This window comes from Podarcis raffonei, chromosome 2 (genome assembly GCF_027172205.1).
Source record: "Podarcis raffonei isolate rPodRaf1 chromosome 2, rPodRaf1.pri, whole genome shotgun sequence".
NCBI lineage: Eukaryota > Metazoa > Chordata > Lepidosauria > Squamata > Lacertidae > Podarcis > Podarcis raffonei.
In genome coordinates, this window is record NC_070603.1 from 42,802,163 (window position 1) to 42,826,066 (window position 23,904).

Below are 23,904 nucleotides of genomic sequence, written 5' to 3' on the forward strand. Positions count from 1 at the left end.
CTCCTCCCCATCGCCAGCCCCGCAAACTCGGGAGACAGCGGGAGAGGCGCAGCGCGCCCTTCCCACTGTCCCCCGACTTGGCTAGAAGGCTGGCGGGGGGGAGAAGCCTGCTCCTCCCCGTCGCCAGCCCCGCAAACTCGGGGGACAGCGGGAGAGGCGCAGCGCGCCCTTCCCGCTGTCCCCCGACTTGGCTAGAAGGCTGGCGGGGGGGAGAAGCCTGCTCCTCCCCGTCGCCAGCCCCGCAAACTCGGGAGACAGCGGGAGAGGCGCAGCGCGCCATCCCGCTGTCCCCCAACTTGGCTAGAAGGCTGGCGGGGGGGAGAAGCCTGCTCCTCCCCGTCGCCAGCCCCGCAAACTCGGGGGACAGCGGGAGAGGCGCAGCGCGCCCTTCCCGCTATCCCCCGACTTGGCTAGAAGGCTGGCGGGGGGGAGAAGCCTGCTCCTCCCCGTCGCCAGCCCCACAAACTCGGGGGACAGCGGGAGAGGTGCAGCGCGCCCTTCCCGCTGTCTCCCGACATGGTTTGGAGGCTGGCAGAGGGCTTCCTCCTCCCCCAGCCCCGCAAGCTCCCAGAGCGATGCCAAAGCTGCGCGCAGCTTCGGCATGGCTCTGGGTCCCGTTCTGGGGGAGGGGGAAGCTCGGGCTTCCCCCGCCCCAGCCCCGCGCCTGGCGGGGGGGGGATAAATTTTTTCCCCTTTATTTTCCCCCCCAAATCTAGGTGCGTCCTATGGACCGGTGCGTCCTATAGTGCGAAAAAATACGGTAATTCCAAAATATGAAACTCAGCCAGCACAACCAAGGGAGAGGAACAAATTTAAACTAAATTAATATAAAAGGCAACTACTAACTATGCATTGCCTGAATCCATCAAAGCTATAAAGCATGGGTAGGCAAACTAAGGCCCGGGAGACGGATCCAGCACAGTCGCCTGCAGACGGTCCAGGAATCAGTGTGTTTTTACATGAGTAGAATGTGTCCTTTTATTCAAAATGCATCTCTGGGTTATTTGTAGGGCTTGCCTGGTGTTTTTACATGAGTAGATTGTGTGCTTTTATTTAAAATGCATCTCTGGGTTATTTGTGGGGCATAGGAATTTGTTCTTCTTCTTTTTCCCCCAAAATATAGTCCGGTCCCCCACAAGGTCTGAGGGACAATGCGTCGGCCTCCTGCTGTAAAAGTTTGCTGACCCCTGCTATAAAGCATGCCTTAAAAATGGCCAATATATTCTCAAATCATGTCCTAAACAAACAGACTTACTTTTCTAGCATCTCCATCAGATCTTCATACTTCTGCACCATTCTTTTGCCTTCAGCAGAGTCCAGGCAACTGCCAAAAAGAAACATCAAAATAAATATTAAGACTATGTGGTATAATATGTTGGTTTCTGTGTGTTGCCACTGTGCAGTGCTTGGAGTCACAAGGCTCTGTTTTGCATTCCAGAGATTCTAGACTGCTGGAGGTCTCACAGAAGACAGGAGACGGATGTGATGTTACTGGTTTCCTGTTCCTTTATTTCAGTTGCTCTCTGCTTTCACAGAGAGAGCATGTATATTTCTTTTCTGTCTGTGTAGTTAGAAATAAAACGCTCTTTGCATTGTAGCTCATATTTCTCGGCTCCTTCCCTGCTGCTGGATACTCTGTGTAATGGGGAAACGTGCCTGGAGCCTCATCAAAGGCTCAGGTCGTTAATCATCGTCGGAGGACTCGACCACAGGAGTCACTCAGTCGAATGCATTATATGCATGTCAATATTACTTTCTCTTGTTTTTAAGTATCTTTTTAAAAAGTGCATATCACATTCTAGTCTGAAAGCCCTGAAATGCAAATTATATACATATACCTTTCCTGTCAAATATTTTTTCTGTCCGACCTCTCAATTTTTCTCCTGTTTCTCAAAGCATAGCTTCCTTTCTCTGAAATTCACAGAGACCTGAATAGAGGTCCTCATTTTCATTCATTGTCTGGTTTTAAAGACCATGTTTGTTTGGAGCCATCTTTCACCAAAAACTGGTTCCCTCAGCAATTAACAATTGAAATTGACCTGAAGCTGTAAGTGATCAGGTGTGTGCATGTATACTTAGATGCCAAACGTCACAGGACATGAACACAGGTGTAGACTTACTATATGTTAGCTGAAATAGGCTGGTCCTCCCATACGGGAAGAAGAGAAGAGAAAGTACAAGGAAATGCCGTAAATAGAAAATAGTTTTCTCACAATCAGCCAACCAGCTATTTCAAAGCATATAAAATCCTGTTCTCACCGTTACCTCATCTAAGCATCTTGGACGGAAGTCAATATTCTATGAAGGCGATTGTTCTGTCTGTGCAAGCATTTCAACTTGCCAGATGGAACAATCCCCCCTCTCCCCTATGCTGTTGTGGGGGTGCTCCCAACACCTTCAGGGCCATTTTCAGGGGTCACGCATGGGGGAAGAGAGGGGGGCAAACTCTCCATTGAGCAAGTACAAGTCCTTCCGCAGGCCTTCCACTGGCAGGGCTTATTAGGTGAACTCTGCTCGCTTTGGCTCCAGGACTAGTTGTTACATTTCATCTCATGTCAGCTTCCTTGTTTCTGCCTCTTCCATTCTGGTTCTATTCACCAACCAGAGCAGGCCACAGACTACTCTAAAGGAGCTTATAGACAGATCAGGACTGGACCTAACCACCAGTATTTGAATGATAGTATCTGGAAATTCAAAATATGCTGCACTTAATTCCTTAGGCAGGATATAAGCATGTATACAAACACACACACACACACACACACACATCTTTTATTCCATTTATTCTTCCTTCTATCCTGCCTGCTTTATCAGCTGAATTTTTACCAGTGGACTCTTTGCAAAACAGTGGTACTGCATGATTCTTCCTACTGTGACCTCTGACTGTGCACTGGGCATCTATTCTTTACACTCTGTCCATGGTATCCTAGACCTAGTTCTGCTTAGCAAGATTAGATTGTCCTTCAGGAATTATGTAAGGTTTTATCAAAATGCAAAAGCTCTGCAAGTTACCGCTTTGCCTGCCTTATGAAAGGTAAAGATATCCCAGCTCATCCCTAGAAACCACTGTGCAATGTCTTCCTCAGACTTTTGACTCTCTCAACAATCCATTGTCTATGAAAAGCCTGCTTGCATCTTACACAGCCTTGCTAGGATTACTGATGTCAAAACATAAAATTAGGACAAGCCAAGAAACAATTTTCAAGCTTAGCTTGTGACGTTAAGGCCATGGAGACAACCTTCTCAATTTTCCTTTAAGCCCCAACATCTCTGTAATACAGAAAACAAGGCAGCCCACTGATTCACAGGAGTCAAATAAAACGCTTATATCAGTGGTAGAGAACTACCGATTGGCCAAATCCTTACCTTCTTACACCCCCACAGGCCAAGTTTGACACATGGGCAGGGCTGCCCACCCGTCAATCACCTAATATCACTATGACATCAGCTGATTATCGGTGCTTGTGACGGAGCTTTGCAGGCACTGGTGACTTGTAGGGCCTACAAAGCCCCTTTTGTCCAAGTCCCACCTTTACCTGCCCCACAGCTGACATCATGTATGACATCAGGTGTACAGAAGGTAGGCATAGCTTAGCTGAAATAGCCTAGAAGGCTTAATTAGGCGCACAGATCAGAGGTTCCCCACCCCTGGCTTAAATGAAATAAAGATACTCACAGGTGGGTGACATGCCTGAAATTACTAAATGGGATCTGGATCCTGTCTTTTAATTCCTGGGCCCAGCGAATTCCTCCAGCAACCAATGGCATATTCCTGTGCACTGTAGGACAACCTGAGAAAAACAAATTCATCCCAAAGTGAGAAGCATGAACCAGTGTACTGCATGGACCCAGCAACAGAGATTTTCTGATGTAAAACAGCCAACCAAAAAATACCAAAATACCCCTCCTGGGTTGTACTAGGTCAGCCTGCAAGCAACTCAATTTTTGAATGCTCTCACACTGAGTGGGAGAGGAGAAACTTTTCTGCACAAAGAAAGCCTACTAGAAAAAAGAGTTTTAGCCTCCCAACATGCTATGTTTTTGCATACAATGGTTTTTTTCTTCCTAGGCTTGGAAGAGAACAGTCTCCAGCACAAACTATCTCTAGCAGCTCAGCTCCTTCACATTCTGCTCAGGACTCAAGTACAGAGGAAAAGGTTAATAAGAATTCAAATCTCTTTTCCACTCCATATGCAGAAGCTTCAGTAGAGGTGGACAGTCACATGACATAAGAAGAATCTGCTAGATCAGGCCAATGAACCATCTAGACCAGCATCCTGTTCTCACATTGGTCAGCCAGGTGCCTGTGGAGAGCATTCAAGTAGGACCTGAATGCAACAGTGCTCTGTCCGCTTGCGATTCCCAGAAACTCAGAGGCATAGTGCCTCTGGCAGTGGAGGTGGAGCACAGCCATTGTGGCTAGTAGCCACTGATAAGGCGTTAGCATCCATGAATTTGTCTTATAAATCCCTCCAAGGTGGTGGTCATCCCTTCCTCCTGCAGGAGGAATTTCCATTGTCTATTTACGCGCTGTGTGAAGAAGTATGTTGAGTAGCAGAGAGCAATTGGGCCAGCATCCCAAAAAAGCATTTGTGATAGATAATATGGCGGCCCCTTCTCAGGTCCGGTGTCTGTTTCCGCCTCTCTGACAGGACTGAAAGACACATCAACCATGAGGCTTTAAAGCAGGGGTCAGCAAACTTTTTCAGCAGGGAGCCGGTCCACTGTCCCTCAGACCTTGTGGGGGGCCGGACTATTATGGGGGGGGGATGATGCAAGAGCACCACGAGCCCTGGTGGCTGCTTACCTGTGTCTTGTGAGTGGCAGGGGCTGGCGGCGGGACGATGAGCAGCACGCAAAAGGGCTCCAGAGAGGGGCTGCTTAAAATGGCAGCCACTTGAGCACTGCTGCTGCTGCTGGCATCAACAAAGCCCAGCCCACTTCCTCTTCTAGGCAGGGCGGGGAGAAGCCAGGGGGAGGGAGGGAGGAGGCACTGCCGCCGCTGCCGCCGCTGGCGCCGCCATGTGAGGGAGAGGGAGGGAGAGGGAAAGAACACACGAGCTGGTGATCCACGCAGCGATTCCTGGACCGTCCGCAAGCCGGATCCAGAAGGCAATTGGGCCTGATCCGGCCCGCGGACCTTAGTTTGCCGACCCATGCTTTAAAGTTTATTATTGTAGAGGTAAGGGGGCAAAGGAAGTTCTCCTTTCTCAAGTTCTGGAAAGGCTTGTAGGTATTGTAACGAAATGACCTAATATGCTGTAATTTGCACAGCAATCTTGCTTTAATTAATTAATTACATTTTTTTTAAAAAAATGAAGAAGTCTATCCTACTTAAACAAACATTTGCAATATCAGTTATGAGCTTTTTTATATTAAAAAAAAGCTGCTTAAAATAATTGTGCACTTCCTTGTTTTCTAAAGGCATCTTGTTAACTGAGCATAAAGCCATTCTGAAGTTGCTAACAAATACCTAGTTCCAACTCCTCCTGAATATGTTTCAGGTAGATCAGTTTAGCATCGTCCAGGTCTCTGTCGAACATTGTGATGAGAAGATGATATTTAGCATAGGCATCTGCTGCTATCAGTGGCCGTTCCAATAGACTCCCAAATATGTCTATCAGCTACCATACAGAAAGAAATGGGAAATATCTGTGACTTTGTATACATGCCCTGGGTCCAAACAAGACCAGCAACCCTTTTCAACACCCATATATTTCTTCAATGACCCACCTAGTTACTGCAGTTCACCAATCTATCTGATGAATGTATGAAACAGGTTTGAATCATAAGCCATGTTTGATATCAGTTACACATTGTAATAGTTGAAATCAGTTGATAAAATGATTCCAATGATGTATTTCCCATACCCAAAAGACAGGAATAGGTTCATTCGTTACTTTCCCCACATTTTTTTATTTTTATTTTTGCAGCAAACCCATCCCTTCACTACAATTATTACCAAAGACTGTTTCCGCCTCCCATCTCCCTATGTTTTTATTGTTCTTTTCCTTTCTAACTCAGTGTTCTGCATCTCCCATTTCACCCAGCTTTAACTAGTCCATCCTAACTCTCCGACCTCTTGCTGGTAAGCAGCAAATGAATGCTACTAGCCTTTCCTTGAATAGTGCAGGAACAAGGATGGGGAAGTGAGGGAGGCAACTCCTGCTCTCTGAGATCTAGCAATTTGAGGTTTTAACCTATCTGGTAAATTTCCTTCACCAGATAAAACTGTGGTCACAAATCATTTTATCACAACTTGGAACTAAGAAATCCAGGCTAAAAGGTGGCTTCAGGCCTCCAAATCAATGTGGCTCTCCCACCCTTTGCAATGGATCCTTTGAAGCAGCATTTAGAACCAAAAAAACGAGCCAGCACTGTGTGCTTAGCGAATGCAGATAAGGTAAAGGTAAAGGACCCCTGGATGGCTAAGTCCAGTCAAAGGCGACTATAGCATTGTGGCACTCATCTCTCTTCAGGCCAAGGGAGCCGGCGTTTGTCCACAGACAGCTTTCCGGGTCATGTGGCCAGCAGGACTAAACTGCTTCTGGCGCAACACCATGACAGAAGCCAGAGTGCACGGAAACGTAGAAAATACATGCAACTTTTTACATGCCCATATATTATTTGTAGGGTTTTTCCTTTTTATTATTATTAAAGTAAAATTGTTTGGTTTTATAATCTCTCTCTGAACGCTCAGCAACTGCAGTTTGAACCCATGGAGCTCTACAGCTCTGAAGGTCACCAATTGAAGAGCCTATTCACATGATTAATGGAATGCAACTAAGATCTTAAAAGTGGTAGGCTGAAATATAAAATACCATTAACTGGCAACTCTTCAGGGCATTTGTAAGAAAAGAAAAGCTTTGTGTATAGAAAAATAGGGCACATTCACTGCACACTGCATTGTCCTAGTACAACAAATACAAACCTTGAATGCGTGCTCTATGCTAGCTGCATCATCGAAAGCCTGGGCAAAAGCATTCCCTAGCCTCCGATCCATATCTTCCACTTTCTCCTTGAAGTCATACACATCATCTTCAAATTCCTAGCAGAACCAAACAACAATGAATTCATGTCACAGTTGATGCAGCAGTTTCTGGAAACAACTCTCCCCCAAATACCAGACTCTTCAGTGTTAAGCTCGTAACATCCTCTTTTGGTATAAACATTCAGCGTGAACATAAGATGAGTTATTATGGAATCCAGAACCACCTACCATGTTGGCCACATCCAAGCAGTCATATGTACGATCAGAAAACACTTTATAAGCCTCTTGGAACTCTTCATACATGCTCAGGACTTGCTGGCTCAGAGATTTCCCTTTTATGCCGCTGAATTCGAGCTTCTCCAGTTTCTCTATGTCCAACACAGTCACCAGAAGGTCCTACAAATTGGGATAATTAACAGTTATTACCCACGACAGATTATGGCACTGCTTCCCAACAAGTGGACTAGGCCAGGCTAGACCCATGACTGCCTCACGCTGGTGCCTGAGACAAAGAGAAGATATAGTTTATTTTTCATACTGTTATAGTCAACCCTAGCCATACCACCTTCATTATCATCCCTAAACTTAAGACATACATAACTTACATATACATATTTTTAAATAGTTAAGTGACTAAGACTGTTGTTGTGTTAGTGCTGGTGTGGGGCAGGCGGGGGCATTAAACTCAATGAATTACAAATCGCTAACATCTCTGTTTGCCTTTCTCTCATTAGATCAGCTCCTGCCTAGGCTACAATCATTTAGCTTACTTCCTAGCAAGACTTATTGGGAAATATCAATATGGCTTTAAAGAGGCATTGATTATTGCTGTGCTTTCTGCAAGGTTAATTAAAGGGGTGTATAAAAATGCAGCAGGCCTCCCCTCCAATCAATACTACTTTGCATTCAACTGAGATTCTGTGCTTTAAGACAAGAAGAGACCAAAAAAAAATCTAATTGAAGCCATTTTTCAAGGGAACTGGAGCATGTGTCAGCCGCCTATATTATGCTTCTGAAGTCTTTCAGTTTGGGGTAGGAAAGGAATGAAAAATTTGCTTTTATTGCAGCCAACCAAAAATCTTCTTAACCTGTGAAATCCCGTGGTGTTTGAAACTAATGGAAAATCTGACAAGTGGAAAACAAATTGCAGCCAAAATGCTTATATACAAAAGTTGTATAATCTGAGGAAATTGTGAGCCAGGAATTCTTCTTTACATTTTACAGGGAGATTCAGGAGCCCGTGTAAAGCCAAAGAGATATAGAATACCCCACAAATACCACATCTGTCAGCAACAGGTCAGCATTGGGCTTTCTGTCACATTTCACATGTGCTGATTCAGTGCATCATATCCCTGCATGTCTCACACAATTGTGCTAACCTCTAGCAGTCTACATGGCTGACCAACTAAATTGGGGTGGGTGGGGAATGAGTGCTGGTTTAGCATCAGATTATATGCAATTTGAAAAGGCTTCCCCGTGTGATGTACAGCACATTGACTTCTCAGATCTGATGGGCAGCAGATCAGCATTTGCTTCTTTTGAAACTATATTGTCCAGCATATATTTCACTCTTCTTAACAGCTGACAATGTTGAGACCTACAGAAACGTTCTCTTGTTCTAAAAACACGCAAATGGAACATTGTGCTTTATTCAGACTTGGGTAAACAAAAGTCTGCTCACGCAATGGGGATTTCTTGACCTCTCATTGTGCCAACGCTTCCCTCAAAAAAAGTCAGAGGACTCTAAATAAAGGTTTGGGATGGGGGGGTGTGGAGGGGTAAGAAGAAAGTGGTGAAAATGAGCAGAAGGACTTCTGTTGAACATCTCTTGAGCTAACTGTTATATCCTAACTGTCCTCATGCCATAAATGCCATTAGCTACATACAGTGGTACCTCGGGTTACAGACGCTTCAGGTTACAGACTCCGCAAACCCAGAAATAGTACCTCGGGTTAAGAACTTTGCTTCAGGATGAGAACAGAAATCGCGCAGCAGCAGCGCGGCAGCAGCGGGAGGCCCCATTAGCTAAAATGGTGCTTCAGGTTAAGAACAGTTTCAGTTTAAGAACGGACCTCTAGAATGAATTAAGTTCTTAACTCGAGGTACTACTGTACCACTATTGTCTCTCTACACCCAATTCTTCATACCCTGGAAATGTCTGTTTTGTACACATATATTATAGATCAGAGTTAACTACAATTATTTAAGAAGTTGGCACATGACTACTGCGATTTTGTTGTTGTTGTTGTTGTTGTTGTTGTTGGAGGTCTTAATACCTGAGCAAGGAAAGGGGCAATTTCCATGTTATATTTGAAAAAAGAGAATCTGAGCCTGAGAAATTGGGTCATGCCTAAAAAACAAAACAGCCAGGGTAAAAGCTGTAGAACAAGATGCCGTTGTAAGAACAAAGCAGATTCTGATGAAGTGTGGGAGGCATGCCCTATAAATACACACGGCATTGGGCTGCTCTGGGGATCTTTTAATCTGTATCTAGCTCCATTTTATCAGTGTAACCTTCAAGGATGAGGAAGAAGATAACCAAAAGGTAACTTGAAGGGCGAGGAAGCCTATGCATCAAGAGCATCGCCATCAGCTCTTGCTCAGAAATCCTGACAGCTTTTGCAGATCTCCTCTGGCAGAAATCTGCATTGGTGAGGCAAATGCCTGAGAATTCAGGAACTCCTTGGGTGAAAAATTCAACCACATATTAAACAGTAGTATTATTTATTTACCACATTTGTGTCCCACCTTTCTTCAAAGGAGCTCGGGGTAGCCTATATAAGGTTTATACCGTTTACATCCCTGCAATACAGAAAAGGCTGAAAAGCAATGGCTTGATCAATCATGCAAGCTCCATGATTGAATGGGGTGTTGAACCCATGTCTTCCTAAGCTAAATTCCCTAGACGCCAGGAATCCTGACCCCCTGGAAGCAAAGAGTCAAGGGAGGAAGACAGTAAGGTATTTCTGACATTATATACATTGTTCTCTATATATATCAACATTTGTAATATTCCATGGTACTTACATTTACCATGTGGAGCCTCTCTAGAAAATTATCCAGTCGTGCAAAAACCATTATAGAAGGGAAATCCCACTCCTTTGCCTCTAGGCCTGGCTGAAAGTAAGTGCTGAGATTGTCTCTTCTTTCCTCAAAGGTCTGCTTGAAATAGTTGAAAATATCAAAAGTTGTCTGCACTTTGCCCAGACTTTCTTCAGTTTCTGCTTTAAGCAGATCTTCTGCATTGAGGTAAGTCCTAGCCTACGTAAACAGAGAAGAGCAACAAATCTTGTCATTTCAGTGTGTCAGGGAACTGCCATCTGAGACGCAGGAGGTGAAGGGGCTCACGGAGGGTGAGAGAGACCATTCAGCTGAGGAGGGGACCAGCAGGGGGAGAAGTGGAGTTCCAAGGGAAAGTGAGTCGGAGGGAGGGCTCAGAGACACTTCAAGCGAGAACAGTGGGGAGGTTTCAGGACCTCCTAGAGGGACACCCACTCCTCGCCGGAAACTGTCACGCCGAGAGTCCAGAAGACGCGTTTCCGTTAAGGAGCTTTTATGCTGGAAGAAGTTCCGTAAACGCCCACTGTCCGATTCAACGAGCGACTGATGGAGCCATGCTTAAGGAGCTCCGTCACAGACAGAGGTTTGTGGACTTAGCCAAACTCTGAGGGACTAGGATTTTACGCACAAGCAGCTCACCATCCCATCACAGCAATCGGACAGTCTCTGAAAGCAGCTTGTGCAGAGAGGCATCATGAGCAACCCAGCCGGAGCCGGGGGAGCAGGAGGAGCTGGAGAGGGTCCAAGCCTGGAAGAAAGGTACAGGGTGTTGGAAGTCCAGCTAGCACTGCAAACGGCGAGGCTAGAGGAAAGGAGGGCGCAGGATGCAGAAAAGGCAAAAGGCGCTACACTAGCAAGAAAGATGCCAGGTTTGGTGCAGAAGTTTGGGGGGGACCCCAGGAACTACCAAGCCTTTAGGACAGAGATGCAGTATGCTCTCGAACTGCAGTTTAACGACTTTCCCGACGAGGCATCGCGAGTGGCGTTTGTGATTGGCCATCTCGAAGGGGGGGCGAGAGACTGGGTTAGACCCCTGATGGCAGGGAATAGTGAAATGCTGAAGGACACGAGGAAGTTTTTTCGCGCCATGGATTTGATGTTTTCTAGCGAGATTGAACAGGGACTGGTGCGCAGACAATTGATGGCTTGCAAACAGGGTAGCCGATCGGTTCGTGAGTACTGGACTGAGTTTACAATGTTGATACATAAATTAGGGTGGGACCTATCGGCGGAACCCATTCAAATGCTCTTTGAAGAGGGGCTTTCTTCGGCGGTGAAAGACGAACTTTCCCGAGCGCCCAGGGCGGAGTCTATGGACCAGCTGACCAAATCAGCGCTGACCATTGGAGCGCGCCAGGAGGCAAGAGCCTTGGAGAAGCGGGAGGGGAAAGGAGAGCGTTGGAGGGATTTCCGCATTCCAGAGATTCCAGAGCCGAGTTTCCCGCCAGGAGAGCCGATGGAAGTTGGAACAGCACGCGCGCGCGCAGTTTCAAATCCCAGTGAAGGGAGGAAGAAGGAGGAAAAGAGCGCCAAGAAATGTTATCTGTGCCAGCAGCCAGGTCACTTTGCCAGAGTCTGCCCGCAAAGAAAGGAATGGCAAGGGATGGCGGGAGCTGTTGGGGGGAAGGAGGAGGGAGTCCAGGAGCCAGTAAAAGCCAACGCCTGGCTGCCACCGTCAGGGCACTGCAGCCAGGCCAAGGAGCAGTAAAAGTGCCCACTCCGGAACCTCCAAGACCAGCCTTAGTAATAGAGGTGTTGCTAGAGCTGGCAAACGGATACCCACTAAAGACAAAGGCGCTGTTGGACTCAGGCAGCTCCTGTAATTTTATGAGTAAGGAGTTTGCAGCTGAACACCAGATACAGATACTCCCTTTAAGCAACCCCCTGCAGGTGACCACGATCGATGGGAGGGAGCTGTTGGGAGGAGAAGTTAGCCTACAGACCGTCCCAATGGTTATGAGGGTGGCCAGGCACACCGAAAGGATAGCGTTCAATGTGGCCACCCTGGGAGGGGCTCCCGTCATTTTGGGAATGAGCTGGCTAGCGTTGCATGACCCGCTAGTGGGCTGGCATCAGAGAGTGGTCTCCTTTGGGTCAGCACATTGCCTGGAACACTGCAGAGAAGGAAAGGTGCCAGAAGGGGCAAAAGCCTTTCTAGCAGGGACGGAAGTGGCGGACAAAGGGAAGGTGCCCAAACAATACGCTGACCTGAGCAAGGTCTTCAGCGAAAGGGAAGCAGATAAACTACCACCGCATAGAGACTTTGACTGCCAAATTAACCTGGTCCCTGGGGCCCAGCTCCCCGTGGGCAAGCTGTACGCCATGTCAGACAGGGAAATGCAGGAGTTAAGGGAGTTTATTGATAAAAACCTGAAGAGGGGCTTCATCAGAGAGTCCAGAGCGGTGGGGGGGAGCCCAGTGTTTTTTGTGGACAAAAAAACACGGATAAACCCAGGCTTGTACTGGACTACCGGCGGCTAAATGCCGTGTCAGAACCAGTGACTTTCCCCATGCCCAGGATTGATGACATTTTGACCAGGGTGAGGAAGGGAAAGATATTCACGAAACTGGACCTGAGAGGGGCATACAACCTGATACGAATAAGGAAAGGGGATGAATGGAAAACTACCATGTTCACCCCTTTGGGGGCTTTTGAATATCTCGTTATGCCATTCGGATTGCAATCAGGCTCCGCCTGTTTTCAATCGCTCATGAACCATGTCCTGGGACCTTTGCTCTACAAGAATTGCGTGGCCTTCCTCGATGACGTGCTGATATATTCAGAGAATGAGGAGCAGCATGTAAAGGATGTCAGGGAAGTGCTGAGCCAGCTGCAAGCAAACCAGCTGTGGGTGAAATTGGAGAAGTGTCAGTTTCACACCAAGGAGGTGGAATTCCTGGGGTACCGCTTATCAGACAAGGGATTAGCCATGGATCCAGGCAAGGTCCAGGCGGTGCTGGAATGGAAGACACCGAAAACGAAAAAGGATGTGCAAAGGTTCTTAGGGTTTGGGAACTTTTACCGTAAATTCATCAAGAACTTTGCCCACTTAACGGCTCCCATCACGGACTGTCTAAGCAGCAAGAAGAAATTCGTTTGGACGGCGGAGGCGGAGCAAGCATTTGAGGAATTGAAAAGGGCATTCGCTTCGGAAGAACAGCTCCTGCATGTGGATTTACAAAAACCCATGAGAGTGGAAACTGATGCCTCAGACCGGGCGGTGGGGGCGGTGCTGCTTCAGCCAGGGAGCAATAAGTCGGAATGGAGACCGTGTGCCTTCTTTTCGCGTAAGCTGAACAAATCCGAGAGGAACTACACCGTATATGACCGAGAACTACTCGCCATTCACGAAGCATTCCGGAGATGGAGACATTTACTAATTGGCGCACAGCATAAGGTGCAAGTGTGTACGGACCACAAGAATTTGGAGTATTGGAGAACGGCACGAGTGCTCAACCAACGACAAGTGAGGTGGGCCCAGGAGTTCTCCAAATTCCATTTTGAAATCTGCTATGTGCCAGGTCCAGAAAACATTAGAGCGGACGCTCTCTCACGCAAACCTGAATATTTGGAGGGGGAGGGAGCACCTGAAGAGAGACATATTATCCCAGAGGACCACTGGGTGTGTGGGGCGGCCTGGGTGGGGCAAAGAGAACTGGTAGAGGGAACGGTAAATGATGAATACGCCCAGGATAAGCTCAGAGGTTTAAGGAGAGAGGGAGAAGACCCCGGAGGTTTTGAAGAAAGAAACGGGGCATTGTATTACAAAGGGGCACTATATATACCCGAAGGGGAATTGAGGGGGAGAGTACTCAAACAGCTGCACGACAACCCCACAGCGGGGCATTTTGGGCAACACAAGACCATGTGGTTGGTGACCAGGGAGTTTTGGTGGCCCAAGGTGAGGGAGGATGTACGGGAGTATGTGAGAAGGTGTGACCAATGCCAGAGAGCCAAAGGAGAAAGGCGGGCGCCAGCGGGGTTATTAGAACCGTTACCCACACCAGAACGACCGTGGGAGGCGGTATCGATAGATTTTATGACTGATCTGCCCAAATCCCAGGGGAAAACCGCCATACTAGTCGTAGTAGACCTGTTAACTAAGATGGGTCACTTTGTAGCTTGCTCACATGCAGTCACGGCGGAAGAGACAGCGAAATTGTTTGTAGAACATATTTTTAGGCTGCATGGCGCCCCCTTGAGGGTGGTCTCCGACAGAGGGAAACAGTTCACGTCCAGATTCTGGAGGAAACTTATGAGCTTGTTGCACGTAGAGGTCAACTTTTCGACTGCCAGGCACCCTGAGACCAATGGGCAGGCGGAGAGGGCAAACGGTATCCTCCAACAATACCCGAGGTGTTATGTCAATGACAGAGAGAACGATTGGGTTGAAAAGTTGGCGCTAGCGGAATTTGCTTACAATAATGCAGAGAATGTGTCCACCGGGATGAGCCCCTTTTTGGCTAATTATGGGTGCCACCCCAGGGCGTTTCCAGGGGGAGGAGGGGAGAGATGGAGTGTCCCGGCCGCTGAACATTTTGTAGAAGAGATGGAAGCGATCCATCGTCAACTCCAACTCAACTTAGAAAGGGCCAAAGAAGAATATAAGAGGCAGGCAGACAAGAGCAGAAGGGAAGGTGAAACCATTAGGGTGGGGAGTCAGGTCTGGCTATCAACCCAAGGGTTGCCGTTCAAGGGGGGTTGCAAGAAATTGAGACCCAAAAGATTGGGACCATTTGAGGTCATCCAACAGGTCAACCCAGTGGCTTTCAGACTCCGGTTACCGAACCACATGAAACTGCACCCAGTATTCCACAGGTCATTACTGTCACCACATAGGGGGGAAGGTGAAGGGGTATCCACACGGGGGCCAGCCATAGAAGAAAGGGAAAGCAGCAACCATGTGGCGGAAATCATCGACTCCAGGTGGAAGGGTAATCAGGTGGAGTATTTGGTCGCGTGGGAAGGGGAGCCGGAGTCGGAAAACACCTGGGTGACGGCAGAGGAGGTCCGTGACGAGATCTTAATCGAAACGTTCCACCAAAGGTTCCCCAGGAAACCTCAGCCAGTAGCGAGGTTCCGGAGGGAGTACTTTGGCACCACCGACGATGAGGAGGAACTGGAAGGATTCAGGGAATCGGAGTTGGAAGAAGGAACAGACTCCAATGAGGAGGAGTACTTGGAAACCGGAAACAGCAACAGGTGGAGGGAAGTGTTCGAAACTTCGGAAGATGAGGGAGGTTCCTTCAGGGGTTTTGCTCCCTCGCCTCCCGCAGAGGAGGGGAGGGAAGGGGGTGAAGGGGGCCCTGGAGGGGAGGTGGATGTCAGGGAACTGCCATCTGAGACGCAGGAGGTGAAGGGGCTCACGGAGGGTGAGAGAGACCATTCAGCTGAGGAGGGGACCAGCAGGGGGAGAAGTGGAGTTCCAAGGGAAAGTGAGTCGGAGGGAGGGCTCAGAGACACTTCAAGCGAGAACAGTGGGGAGGTTTCAGGACCTCCTAGAGGGACACCCACTCCTCGCCGGAAACTGTCACGCCGAGAGTCCAGAAGACGCGTTTCCGTTAAGGAGCTTTTATGCTGGAAGAAGTTCCGTAAACGCCCACTGTCCGATTCAACGAGCGACTGATGGAGCCATGCTTAAGGAGCTCCGTCACAGACAGAGGTTTGTGGACTTAGCCAAACTCTGAGGGACTAGGATTTTACGCACAAGCAGCTCACCATCCCATCACACAGTGGTATGGTTTGCTTGTTTTTTAAAAAAGGAAGAGAAGATGAAACAGGCACAGAAAGACAGAGTATTCAACATAAGAGGCCTAATCCTAACTTAAATTGGTCATTTGGAAAACTGACAATGGTTCATTGGGATTGGTATGCAACCCAATGGAAGGAGGCATAACTGTCCACATAGCTGTCAAAGGGAAGAGTAAGGGACATGTGCCTATTTTGTAACATTTCCTACAAAAGCAAAACACTGCCAAAGTGTCTTGTAAAGAAAAGACAGCATTCCTATATTTAAACCTCCAGCACTTGCTGGGATTTTCAGAGAAACAGGGTATCTCTCTGGATTTCCATTTTGCTGCTCCACTTAAAAAGGCTCCATGCATATCCAGGGCAGTTTAACACAAGGTCCTCTCATCATGCCACACTACTCCTCATTGTCAAGGCACCTCTCCTCTCACTTACCACTGCACTGGAATGACAACTGTGGGAGGTACACATGCCCGCTGAGGGCAACTGAAATGAAAGGGCTGAAGCTTTACAGCGACAAAGTGAGTGTTGCAACCTGTAGACCCCAAAGCATTATTGGAGCCCTCATACTGTGTCTGCATGGAACAGCAGTATATTATTTTCTCCATTTTGCAGGGGGTGAGAAGAACCAGTACATGGCCTACCTGCTGAATGAGGAGACTGCAGGTTTCCTGAAGCAGTACAATTATCCTTGCAGGTGTGCTGTAATATTTGGACGTGGCCCAGATTAAGCACACCACATGAAGTACTTGGTTTAGTAATGGCTTCAGCTCGTTGAATTCCACATTTTCTATTTCCTCTAGAGGGCGCTCTAGGGGCTTTAGGTGCACATTTATATCGTGGGCCTCAACCAAAGCTGGGATTTTGAAAGAAAAAGAAAAGTTTCACACAAGAGAAGTTAGGGAAAGGTGCCGTACATTACTCATGAGATCTTAAATACACTTCTGTGGAAACAATTTTGGTTTAATTCAACTGGGCTTACTTTCAAGCATGTATATTTCTGAATTACAGTGTACATTAAACTACCGTATTTTTTGCTCTATAAGACTCACTTTTTCCCTCCTAAAAAGTAAGGGGAAATGTGTGTGCGTCTTATGGAGCGAATGCAGGCTGCGCAGCTATCCCAGAAGCCAGAACAGCAAGAGTGATTGCTGCTTTCACTGCGCAGCGATCCCTCTTGGTGTTCTGGCTTCTGATATTCAGAGTATTTTTTTTTCTTGTTTTCCTCCTCCAAAAACTTGGTGCGTCTTGTGGTCTGGTGCATCTTATAGAGCGAAAAATACGGTAATTTTACACACCACAGAGCAAAAACTGAAAAAAGAATACAACAACACATAAGACAAAATATGGGACATTTCCGCCGTTCTTCAAAGTCCTTCAAAAGCTCTAAGCAACCTTATAAAATGACTGAACCCTGTCACATCCTCTATTTTGACAAGAACTGAAGAAGCTGATCTCCACATAGGCCAACCAGGAGAGGTTAGTGATCTGTGAATAAACACTATAGCACAAATTTTCAAAATCTCACCTGCTTCTACATCTCTGAAAATGGACCTGAATGCTGGAAAGTAGGTGCTCTGCACTCTGTCAAGAAGCTCCATCATGGTCAAAACCCTTCTGGCTTTCAGCTGGCTGTAAATGCACTGCAGATCTTCAAATCTACAAGGAACACAAAATGGTGAGGCACTGAGCAAAGACACATTTCATGTCAAATATCCAGGCAACATACTCCCACCTACAGCAAATTCGGGTTATGCATTTGCCAGTTTTTAAGATATTCCTAGGCAAAATAGTTTCCAGGGCGGAAATTTATTTATTGTGCTAATCAGAAAGTTAACAGTTGTACAAGTGATGTCAACAGCAGTGAGTGTTTCCACATCAACTAGATTCGAGCTCAAACCAAAGTTCTGCAATTGCGCTCTTATAGAAGCAGCTCTCGCTACTCTGCTTAAGTCTTCAATGCAGAATGAAGCTATAAATGTACCTGCTTTTCCAAAAATCCAGCTCCACCTTTGGACTGGGATCTTGGCCTTGCAAAAGTGGTTCTGAAGACTCTCTCTTTAGAACTCCCTGGATCTGGTGGGTCCATTCAATAACAGCTGATTCAATTGCATGGACAATAGATTTATCCACGAGTTCAGTGCTACAGAAAGCAAATATATCAGCAGATTAGTTTTACCTCCCATCTGACAGTAGAAGATAAAAAGGCAGATCTAAAAAACAAAAACAACATGATGTAATTCTAACTTGCAATGAAGAAATAGGGCGCTTATCACGGTATAATCTATGGTTCACTTTATTGACCCACATTATTTCTGTTCCTGGTGTGCCATACATTTCCACACTTTTTTCTATTACAGTAACTACACAGTGTGAAAACCTTTACATAAAGCACCTCAGTACAATTGATTCAACACCACATTATTACCAGCAATAACGATCAAAGCCTTAATATGGAATGGTGGAGGTATATACTACAGTGCTTTGAACAAAAGATCAAGCAAAAATGACAGATACTAAAGTTTTAGTAGCTGGCACCTGGTATACTGGCAAGGAAAACACACAATCGTAATGTCCAAAATTGCACTGAAGACAAACATCATTTACCAAAAAAGAAGTTCATTCTAACTAGTAAAAACAGCTACCCAACACAAAGCACAAAACAAAACACTGTGGTTTAAATTGGGGGCGGAGGGGGAGGCTATGCTAAGTTACAGCAAAAAGACTAGCTGTTAATGAAAACTCAGTTTTTGCTTTATAACACATACTGCAGTCACTGAGTACATTAAAAATGACCATTCAAGTCAATAGCTACAATATTTCTACTTACGTTTTCTCATTGTCAGAATCTATATATGGGTCTCTTTCAGGGTCAGCAGGGAGCGGCAGCAAAGTCTTGCCTTTAATTTGTCCAACAACTACAAAAACACTACTTTTCAGATTGCAGATGTGGTGGACGATATCCTGTGACACCACATGGGGCCAGTTGGGATGGTTTTTCTGGTTCCCCAAGAGTGGCACCACTACCTAGAAGACAGATTAGGTTGAAAAAGAGAGAAAATTTCAGAGCCCCTGGTTTGCCAGGTTACATCAATCACAATAGGACTTAAAAGTTTTACTTGTAGGTTTTATAAGTCCCATATTAATTCCTGAATCCTTGAGAGACGGTTGCTCTGATGTTCCCTGAACTAAAGAAAAAGGGTCGATTTGGAGAGGCTAGAAATCACTTCAAACCTCTGAAGCTCAGATCATCAGTGTGAGTCATTGTAAGGAAAGAGGTCTGGTGAGCAAATAAGGCACTTATCCATAAAGAATAGGAAGCTAGGAGTCCATCTACTTTCATTTAATTTGTTTCCAGCATCTCTCACCTCTTTCCTTTATTCAAGGTCAATTTCTTTAAGGTAACAGGAGCTGTAACTATGTTTTTACAAATAACCTAACAAAACACACACAAAACGATGTTGAGAAGCAGGTATGTCATTCCTACAAAGGACTCCCAAGGCATGCTACCAACCTGTTGCAAATATACATAAAGGGATCGATTTTTTATTTTTAAAATGGCTGAATTTTTCAGATTGCCATTTGTTTCTATTGTTCCAGTGGCAGAGCAACAAACTCTTTGTACACTTACAGATATGAGAATCTGTCTTGCACCAAGTCAGACCACACTGGCAGGTCTATGCCCAGTTACTTAGACTAGTAGTAGTTCTCCAGGTCCAGCGAGAAGCTGTTCCCATTACCTGGTAGAAGAGATCATTTAACTGGAGGTTCTAGGGATCCATGCCTAGTTACGGCCTCTCCCTTTCACAAACAATGTCTTCATTTTGCATTTCCATGTCTTCATTTTGCATTTCCTCATTTTGTGGGTTTGGGTTTTGCATTCTTGTTCCTCAGCAACTTTCTGAATAAAAGTGGATCACCTCCTCTTAAGTGTAGGCTAGGTTTATTATTATTATTTCATTACTATTGTACTGTCAGTCACCACATTACTGCCATCAATAAAGGCAGCTCTTTCCAAAGGTAAACACACCATGTTTATCATCGGTGACCTGCGGTCTCCAGTTTTTCAATGCTGCACTGTTGTAATGTGATTGTTCTATTTTTTATTTTAATTATGTTTATATTTTAATGTTTGCTTAACTGGTTGGTATACTGTGTAAACTCCTAATTTAGTTACGTTGGTACTAAACAGTAGATAAATTTATAAATAACAATGACAATTTCCTCCCGAGTCCCCTCACAGGGCTAATATACAGAAACTAATTCAGATTCTTTTTACCTTCAACTTAAAGAGTATGTTTATATGCTTGCCTCTCTCTCTTCCCCACACAAGGCACTGTGTAGTCCTCTCTACGAAGAATTTGTGAAGATGAACCCTATATTGCATGAGTTTCAAACATCTGTCCAAGCCCAAGAGCTGAAGTGCTTGGAGAACAGATGGCCAATGAGCTAATGTGGGAGCACGAAACTCAAATTATACTGGACCTGACAGCAAGGGACACTCCAATACTCACCATGACTGGGATAGAAAAGGAACCAGGCGCTTTTTGGCTAGCTGCTCACCCACCTGGCACTCCCCCCTCCCTTTGCAAACCAATAATAAAAAGAGGATGAAGCATGTTCATCACACTGATGAAAATTATGATGAAAACGCTTATTACAAAAAGTTGAATGCACCAGTAGCATAAACATGCAAAGCTACCTTAATAGCAAACCTGACCCCAGTCATCCAGGTAGCTCCAAAATGTCCACTTCCACAGGTAACAGCTCTCCATAGACTGTAGAATTGTACATTTGGATGGGATCTCAAGGGTCATCCAGCCCAATGCAAGGGTAGAGGCTTGTTTCTCAGACAGGTTCTCTAAAACCCTGTTAACAGAGGGTGCTGGGGACCAAACCGGGGGCCCTCCTGAGGGCCCTGAGTTATATAACCTGCTCCTGTTCAGAGGGCCACCCCTCTTCTTACTACATACTGCTACCCAGTACTTTTTTCTGGGGGGACGCAGACCCCTAAACATTTTGTGAATCTTTGTACTTTTATCCATTTACTCTATTTTCCCCGATTTGAACTATAAAATGGTGATTTTCTTGTATCAAAATGAGAGTACCCATATTTATTTATTAAGAAAAAAAGCGCTGCTGCTGCCCTGGGTCTTGGCACTAAAAGGAGGCGATGCCTTCTCACCTGTCCCCCCTTTTTTCTGTCAGGGTCCTAAGTTTAGCAGCTTCTTGGCATACCAAAAAAAGGGGGGGTCAGCAAGGGAAACTACTCACCTGCTGGACATACAACTAGTATGCAGCTGCTGCTACAGCTACGAGGTGGGGGGGGCAATGCCCACCCCCTTATGCCAGAACTCTGACCCGAATTCAGCCCTCCCCAGAGCGCCTGGCCCCTTCGAGCAGCCCTACCTCCTCCACGAGGGCTGCGAGGTGCTCCAGGGGCGCGGAGGACAGGTCTCCATAGAGCAGGTGCCCGGGAGCCGGCGGGGAGCGCAGCGGCCCGGGGGCGAGGCGCAGCAGGAAGACCCCCTTGCCAGAGCGACCGGTGCCGGGCGCCACAGCCAGCCGGTCGGCCAGCGCCAACTGGCCCCCTGCGCCCGGCGTGACGAGCAGCAGCCGCTTGGCCGGGTCGCCGTCGAGGAAAGCGCGCAGCAGCGGCCGCGCATCGGGGCTCCCCGCGCAACGCTCCCAGCGCTCGGGCTCCACGCGCAGGCTGCTCGCCACGCGCGCCCCCAGCAGCCGAGCCCGGGGGTCCGTCTCGGGGGCGCTCTCGAAGTCCGGCTCGGGCTCCTCGCCCCCCATGCTGGCCGCCGGCACTTCCACCGGCCACTGTTTGCGGGGCGGAGCCGCTGTTGCTTTGGGGACGGAGGACGCCGCTCCGCCGCCGCCGCCTCCCGAGAGGAGGAGCGAGGGGACTTGGCGCGCCGCCTCCTTGCGCTCCGCCCTCCGCTTCCAATTCTGATAAAAACACGGCGACGCAAGGGGAAGCGCGAATGGGCTGCAGCTGGCGACGGATTTAGTCATTTGAGCCCCCTGGACTCGGTTCCGAAGCGTATGCAGCCCACGAGAGGCTGCGTTTTAGCCGTTTAATCTTAAATGCATTTTAAGAACAGGCACCCAAGGCTTGCTCCCCCTTCTCGCTTCCTTTCCAAAGCCCTGCTATTAAATAATATACACCTCTCGCAGGCGATAATGTTGAGAATTAAAACCTTTAAGTCTACTGAAAGCAACAAGTCTTTCTCTTTTTAAGAAAGGGAACTGCGTGTATGTGTTATCAACCCTATTTCTCCTTCCTTCCTCTCTCTCGCTCTCAAAAAAAAAAAAGTTATAATACTCAACTGGCATCTGAACAGCCTAAAGGACAGCAGCTATAACCACTATTATGGCTAAAGGAGGACATGGACCAGTGGGGAAAGCTTAGCGTCACATACTTATTCAAGTTCTACCAGCTCGGCTTGATGGAAATATCCTTGTTAAATGGCAAAAGATGTTGGATGATTTCATCAATGAGGGCAAAAGGTATACAGGTTCAATGGGCTGGAGGTTTAGGGTTTCCTAACTTCCAGTGCTACTACCATGCCTACCAGTTTAACAAAATGATTCACATGATGAGAGGGGACCATGAAATTTACTGGCGCTCTATGGAAATTGAAAGAGATCAAGAGTGTTACAGAGCTCTCCCTTTCTTGAAAATAGCACCAGTGAAATGGAAAACTCTTCCCAACCCATTTTATGCAACCACTTCAAAAACAGGGGGGAAATGGTCTTCACACTGGATATCTTCTCAATCACTGCTACTGCCATTTTTGTTACTCTTCCTTTCAAGACAATAATGGTATATTTTAAAACTTGGGCAGCAAAAGGTCTTTATCAGCTGAAAAGACCTTTTAAATGATGGGAGTCCTGTTGACAAAGGAGCAAATAAAAGCCCAGTTTAGCAATGATCCTCTCATAGAGTTTCATGAATTTCAAATTTGTCCTTTAGCTCAATTTGGCCTGAGACATTGAGCAATCTTGTTCATAAATTTTTGATTTTATTCTCTTAGCAGGCAGAGTAGAAGTAGCAAGACACTGGTGTCAGAACACTTCCTTCTCTGCTGGGTTGGTAGTGCAAAGTGTGGGATACTGCTCTAATGGAAAAGCTGACTGATATGAGCAGGATTGGTAGAGTAACAAATAACTACACGACCTTTAGAAGGTGTCTGAAGGCGGCCCTGTATGTTTTAAATGTTTTATTATGTTTATATATATATGTTGGAAGTCACCCAGAGTGGCTTGGGCAACCCAATCAGGGTACAAATAATAAAATTATTACTACTATTATTATTATTATTGAGTTAACAAATGCTAACAAATGCATCCACTTACTGTGTATGCTCTTTGTGCCAGTCTCTCAATTCACGTTTCCTTTTATTGCTTTTGCTATGTCACCCATGTATTGTACCCAGTATGACAGGCACCCCCAAACTCGACCCTCCAGATGTTTTGGGACTACAACTTCCATCATCCCTATCTAACAGGACCAGTGATCAGGGATGATGGGAATTGTAGTCCCAAAACATCTGGAGGGCCGAGTTTGGGGGGTGCCTGCATTATGATGTGCATAGCATGTTGTTGCTTGTTACTGTATTTTGGTCAAGCACATTTAGTAAAAAATTAATGCTTAAAACAAGGAGGAATATTGTTCAGATTGGAAAAATGCAGTATAGGGCAAGAGCAACCAGTGATCTGTTCTGTTGGGGGGGCTGGGGGGTAAAGTAAGGGAGGACATGGTAAAGGGTACAAAATTATGCACAGTGTGAAAGAGTGGACAGAAATAAGTTTCTCCCTAATAATCCTAGAACCAGGAATCATGCACTGAAGCTGCATGGTGGGAGATTCAGGACAGACAGAAGGAAGCAATTCCTCACATAATGCAGTTAAACTGTGGCCGTTGCACCTGCAAGATGTGGTGCTGACCACCAACAGATTTGTAAAGGGAATTAGACAAATTCATGGCGGATAAACCTACAAATAGTTGCTATTTCCAGGATCAGTACCAGCATGTCTCTGCATACCAGTTACAGATGAACGTTGAGTGGGAGATGGCTATTGCTCTTATGTC

General features: G+C 46.5%; 1 protein-coding gene across 5 annotated transcripts in view; it reads right to left on the reverse strand.

Annotated features, from left to right (window-relative positions):
• DNAH9 (dynein axonemal heavy chain 9) overlaps window positions 1-21,615 on the reverse strand; it is a 220,452-nt gene extending 198,837 nt beyond the window's left edge. For 4 of the 5 annotated variants that reach the window (XR_008328846.1, XR_008328847.1, XM_053376206.1 and 1 more), the window contains exons 1-11: window positions 21,210-21,615; window positions 18,631-18,827; window positions 17,785-17,943; window positions 17,329-17,459; window positions 16,445-16,656; window positions 10,019-10,252; window positions 7,220-7,387; window positions 6,932-7,048; window positions 5,474-5,624; window positions 3,677-3,791; window positions 1,256-1,324 (exon numbers count right to left, since the gene is read on the reverse strand). Coding sequence is in view for 3 of the 5 variants with exons in the window: in XM_053376206.1 (XP_053232181.1) it covers window positions 1,256-1,324; window positions 3,677-3,791; window positions 5,474-5,624; window positions 6,932-7,048; window positions 7,220-7,387; window positions 10,019-10,252; window positions 16,445-16,656; window positions 17,329-17,459; window positions 17,785-17,943; window positions 18,631-18,827; window positions 21,210-21,602 (1,946 nt within the window). In the remaining 2 variants the exon portion in view is untranslated. Of the gene's footprint in view, window positions 1-1,255; window positions 1,325-3,676; window positions 3,792-5,473; window positions 5,625-6,931; window positions 7,049-7,219; window positions 7,388-10,018; window positions 10,253-16,444; window positions 16,657-17,328; window positions 17,460-17,784; window positions 17,944-18,630; window positions 18,828-21,209 lie in introns of those variants that run through there. The other variant, XM_053376208.1, reaches the window with a different exon arrangement.
• Between the last annotated feature and the right edge of the window lie 2,289 nt (window positions 21,616-23,904).